Here is a 6,170-nt window from a genome sequence, read left to right as displayed (position 1 = left end):
TGGTCATGAAAACCACATAAATAACCGTCCGAAATATTTGACCTGTTTAACCTGTAATTGGGTGGTTCTTCCGGTTAGAAAGTTAGATTGCCAGTCACTTCTATAAAAAACGGTATTTTCTTAGCTAATTACGTGTTCCGCTAATTACGAGATCACGCTAAAGAGAGATATTACCTACATATATTATATTATATTTCGTTTTCTAGAATACATTCACGCATGTTGGGATTATTTAGCCCTCGAATTAGCCCAAGATTTCCAAGAAATAGAACGAAGTATAACCCTCATTACCTGCCAATAATAATTATTCTACTTGATAAACCGCTTAGTAGGTACATCTGGCGCTCTACTCTGGTAAAGTCCGGGCGTAACAGTTTCAATTGTCGCTTCCAGTACTATAAATCTATGGCACCGACAGATGCACTTGCTTCGGCATAGATGGATGATATTTCCTCTCCAGTTAGACTAGCTCGGTGACGAATAAAATATATAAGGATTTTCACTCCGCTCCCTTACACGACTCTCCAAATTATTGGAAATGTAAATCGGAACGTTCCTCACAAGTCCACAAGCTTAAAATGTGACTTGAGCATCCAATTCGGTAATTTTACGACCGCTGGATATGTTACATCTTAGATATCTAGCACTTACACGAAATAGGGTACATATTTATACGTATTCATTACTTCACATAAACAAAAGGATCATTTTGTGGTATTCAATTAAGCAATTCGAATGGCTACATGTTTATATCGGATGTCGGAAGACAGATTTTCCCGCCGCTCCTGTCCATTAAAATAATCACCAAGACAATAAAAACATAATAAAACCGTTTAATTATAAAATTTGGCGGTCATTTAAAACGGTTCATAAAACGTAATTTTAGCTATATATACTTTATTGTACATATAAAACAAAGGAACAAGATGATGGTGAAGGACATGATGATGAAATACACCGTAACTAAAGAAAAATAGAACGTCTACTCGATCGTACTAAAAATCATAATTGGTGTTCTCTCTCTCTTTATTTAAGAGCTGCGCTCTTGTCGGTGGTGGTGTTGAATTGGTGTTATTCTTCGGAAATGTTTAATTACTTATGATTTTACTGAGCCGCAATATATATTGGAAATGCAAACAGTTCCGTTTGCTACATAACTGAAATGCAAACAGTTCCGTTTGCATTTCAGTTATGTAGCAAAATAACTACTACAAATAGCGGTTCGCGTTGTTTGAGTTATATTGACGGTATTTAATAATTTATCATTTTCATTTTTTTTTATTTTACAGTTTCATGTAAATGATCAACCGATCTTGATATGATGATGATTACGTATCATACGTAATAATAAAAAACACACAACATTTTCATGAATTTTCCGAATAGAAATTCTAAATGGTATTAACTCAGAATCGTGGTCTGAATCATTCTCCAAAGTTTTCATAGTCACGTTCACTTATTGCATGTCACAAACATAAATTAAGATGGAACATAGTAAGAAGGTACATATGATGCCCTGCAAGGGCATGGCAATATAAAAGAGGCGACTCGTGGTGCCTATAAGGTATCACTAAAAAGCTGTATAATAATATATAACGATCTCTCCAGTGATCCTTCATTATCATTTTCATAGACACAAAATTAAAAAGTCATTCACCTTAGGTCACTGTGTCCTTAAAGTTCCATAAAGGACAGATTTTTATTAGTAAAATTCATTATAATAGGTTTTATAGAATGTGACCTTTAAAATGAATTCTTGTTTTATTTGTACTAAGTATTTTATTGCGGGCTATAAATCATAATTCGCAGTTACGTTTTCCTTTTGTTAGTTCTAAGAAGCCAATGCAGACGTATAACTTTTAGTTTATAAATATTTTTATGGTAGGTACTTACCTAACTAGGTTTTTAATAATGAAAAAAGAAATAGCGGTAGGAAATAGGTGTGACTTTATGTATGTAAGTATTTGGATTTCAATTCAAATATCGAATATGATGATTTTATTCCGTTCCATACTACGCGCTTTATTATGAACCACACTACGTTTCATTTCACATTCATAAATAACAATTTTCTACCCGGAGCGATTATATGATGAAGAGATTGAATGATGATTTTCGAGATAATTATTTATACATGCGTGTGTGTAATTATCTCGAAAAGTGTTTATCAAAAATCTACTGTAGCGCAGTACTGCAACGAGGAACATGGTTGAGTTCCATACTACCTTCTATCGATAGTAGAACCTTACTAAAGCTTCAACCGATCTACGCAACATATTCGCATTTTGTAACAAAAACAAAATTTAATTAACGTAAACAACAAACCCCAAATTTAGAATGCAGGTTACCGGTTGAGTTTGGTAGTATTATTCCATAATATTTTCGCTGTGACGATCCGTACACAGTTGTTAACTCTATACCGACCAACTAACTAAAAACTCTATGGTGACGTATCTGAATAAATATGTTGATTTAATCTACTCAATTATTATTAACGACATCACACCAATTCTTATCATAATTGAAATAATAACAAAAGTCAACAGAATGAACAATAGCTTCCTATTATGCCTATCTTATTATTTAATAGCCACTTTTTGCACATAATTAAAACATATTAAAATATCCACTGGTTTTTTACCTGCACTCGTTTCAAATTTAAGTAGGTACTTTGCATGATTTAAAAACAAAGATGGAAACAAATAAAAGAATTTTGTGCTTATTCACCTTGAGATAAGTATATAAACCCTGTTCTAAAAGCTAATTCATCAGTGTGGCTCTGAAACTAACCAAAGATCAACCAAGAGTACCTTCTGAGAAGTATTTTAGTAAAAAATAACTAACAAAATGCACAAAATCCTGTTCGTGTGTTTAGTTAGCTGTTTTGTAATAAGCTGCAATGCCGGTGCAGGTAAAAAACTATTTTTGCAACTCTTTCGTAATACTAGTTGATAACATAACGTAGCATCGCGACTGTATCCCCAAAGTGGTAGACAGGCGTATACACTCCCACTCCTCGCCTGCTATGTTTAATTCCCATGTAACAGGGGACGAGTCTCTTGATATTAACCACAAATTCTAAAAACCACTTCATATTATTTATTTTATTTATGATCCAAACATGAAGCCAAACTCATAAAACTGATAATTGATTATTGTTTTATACGTGGTACTTATTCCGTCTATGCTAGACATGGAACGAATAAAAAGCATAAAACGCGATCAGGCGCAATTTTTCCGGACTTGTCATAAAATAGACACCATTACATGGGCGATGGACGGCCCCGATACCGACCCCACCGGCGGACGCCTTCCCTCATTCAGAGTTTATCCCTATCGTCCCAGGGTCGATTAATTGTTTCAAATATTATCCTCTCAGACGACTCCTTGACCGCACCCAACTGGGCTCCATCAGTTTTCTTGAAATTTGTACCGTATGAGAGCCCTCAGCGCTCCCTATTTGTCCGGCCAAGTACTTAATGCCATTTGCGGTAAATCTACAATAAATCACGTCAAAAAAGGCGATGGACAGATCACCTGTTCATCTTATCATCTAAGTACATGGAAAAAGTGACTTGAACCGGATTCGAATCTTCTAGTTCTTGTCAAGCCCGTCCTGTCCATGACGATTTGACACGTCGTTAGCATCATGTACCGCCTGACTCAGAATTCTCCGATTTCTCTTCATGAACGAGCAAGTATTATAAAACAAACAAAATAAATAATTGTCTTCTATACTCTTTTTCTAGTTTCCTTCATTAAGCCATGCAAGTTCGACGACAAAGCCTGTCTCTTGTCTTCGGCCCAAGCAGCGCTACCCCATGTAGCTGCTGGTATCCCAGAACTCGGAGTGCCCACAGCTGATCCTCTCGTCTTGGAAGAAATCAACTCAAAACAAGACGGACTAGATATCCAGTTCAAAAACCTTAAAGTTGCTGGCCCTGGAAAATGCAAATTCGTATCTATTTCTGTTGAGTAAGTAAGAAATATAAATAATATAACACCGTAAAACAAAATAGACTTCATTTTCATTTCCACGCAATTTGCTTTTGTTTCTTAAGTTTGACCAACTTTTGTTATCTGGTTCTAGATTTTATAAGGAATAATTCAAAAAAACATCTAGCGGATTAAAATTATTGTATTTCAAGCCTCAATCATTCTAGATAAATCGTTCAGAAGAACGCCAAAGCCATCACGAGCATTTTCAATCATACCTAAGTATCTAACAATTTTTTTTTTATTTGTGTACGTATCTCATATTTACCAACATCATTGAGCTGCCAAAACCGCCTGATTTAAATAACTGCTTTGAGACCTTTAAGCCTGTTAAATAGTTCTTAAATTAAATTTTACATCAACAATTTCAGCGGTGACAAGAGCACGCTGACTTTCGACGTGGAGTGCCCGATCACAGCCACTGGTCAGTACAAAGTTGGTGGCAAGCTGCTGGTGGTGCCTATCGAGGGAGAAGGTGACTGTGAAATTAAGACTGGTGAGTATCGGTGTAGGACCAACCATGGAAAGTCGAACCATCACCTACATAAATGGGGCTTAAAGGAGTCGCCATACTGTGAATGTGGTCACCCGGATCAAACCCTATCTCACACGGTGAACGAGTGCCCTCTACACCGGTTCCCATGTGGCATAGCCGAGCTGCATTGTGTAACGAATGCGGCAGAGACTTGGCTAGGGGATCTTAAGCTGGATATATGATCCACGCAGGATATTTTATTTTTGTCTGCCATACGCAATAATAATCGATAATATAATTATTATGTTTCTATGTTTTCTCCATATTTCTGGATATTATTAATAGGCGTCAGTGTCTTCATTGCAGGACACAGGCCTCTCGTCTCTTCTTCTTGCTGTGCCACCAATCCCGATGAAAGCATAATTTGTAGATAAAGGTGAACAAGAAAATTGATTCTGAATAGCAACATAATAAAATATGAACGATGGCCAAACGCAGCTGCAGCCTGGCTTAAGTTGTAAACCTCAAATTTAAATTTAAATATTGGGAGTGTTCTTCTAGAAACAACTGGAAATCGAGCTTCCAATTCTTTTTTAGTAAGACTATCGCTTAAATGGAAACGATTATCATTGCAGATAAAATCAAGCTGTCCGTTATCACTCATATGGATCAAACCGCTGGGTCTGATGGCAAACAGCACTGGAACATTGTGTCCTACGAACATTCCTATGAGCCTGAGGAACAGATCCACTTCAGACTCGACAACCTATTCGGTGGTAACCAGGAAAAGGGTAAGTGAAGTATTAGCAGCACCTTTAACTTATATACTAGACTGGGAGTAAATAAAATATGGAACAGGTACAGATGCTTATCTTAGACAAACCTATCGCGCATGCGTGAAAAATAATTCATTTAGTGACGAGGAATCCGGAGATCTTAGTGCAGTTTGAAAATAATCAAAATTCGCTTTTAACTTCGCCATACAAAATCAACACATCACTCAACATCAACCTAAATAGGATAGTCCGTAATTCTTTGAAAGGACATTGTTGCTAAACTTGGATTGTATTCTAAACTTGGATGGATATGGATATATATCATTATGGCGACAGGCTTTCGGCTTTATCGCCTTCATAAATACTAATTTTATGTGTCTCCTTATGTTTCAATTGAAATTCCGTTTCATTAGTTTCTTCAAAACCTAACACAAGTTTGTCTTTGCAGCCCAACCCGTCATGGAGATCCTCAACCACAGCTGGAAGGAAGTCATCCTGACCATCGGCAAGCCCATCATCGCAGAGATCATCCACCAGGCTAAAGAAGTAATTCAATCCTTCCTTCACGCAGTCCCAGCCGATGAACTCTTCCTGGCTTAAGTTGTATTTGCAAGTAATTATATATAACCTGTAAAATGAAGCTTATTGTTGTATGTTACGCTCAATAAAGGTTGGCTTTTATTTTTCTATTCTGTCCTTTACTTTGATATACTTACCTACTTAAACCACAATTTCTTACTTCATCAATATTACAAAACACAGGACTAAATAAAATAAACACGCTTCTTCATTCTTATTTATTTTTCAACTAAACATTATAATTCAAATCAGAGTTGTCAAATGTGATTATAAAACTAATTTAAGTTTCATTTAAATAAATTACTTAAATAAAAAGTAGTGCATACAACATATTTAATATTCGT

At 35.9% G+C, this 6,170-nt stretch overlaps 1 protein-coding gene across 1 annotated transcript; it reads left to right on the top strand.

The window, feature by feature from the left end:
• The first annotated feature begins 2,775 nt into the window (after window positions 1–2,775).
• LOC126371328 (circadian clock-controlled protein daywake-like) lies at window positions 2,776–5,936 on the top strand. Its single transcript, XM_050016635.1, has 5 exons — window positions 2,776–2,911; window positions 3,750–3,975; window positions 4,368–4,492; window positions 5,107–5,262; window positions 5,696–5,936. The coding sequence occupies exons 1-5, from the start codon at window positions 2,848–2,850 to the stop codon at window positions 5,845–5,847; spliced, it is 723 nt and encodes a 240-aa protein (XP_049872592.1). The 5' UTR covers window positions 2,776–2,847; the 3' UTR covers window positions 5,848–5,936.
• The last annotated feature ends 234 nt before the right edge of the window (window positions 5,937–6,170 follow it).

The sequence above is a fragment of the Pectinophora gossypiella genome, chromosome 12 (assembly GCF_024362695.1).
Source record: "Pectinophora gossypiella chromosome 12, ilPecGoss1.1, whole genome shotgun sequence".
In the NCBI taxonomy this organism is placed as follows: domain Eukaryota; kingdom Metazoa; phylum Arthropoda; class Insecta; order Lepidoptera; family Gelechiidae; genus Pectinophora; species Pectinophora gossypiella.
The sequence above is the reverse complement of the archived record's forward strand: the minus strand, read 5'-3'. Positions and strand labels throughout refer to the sequence as shown.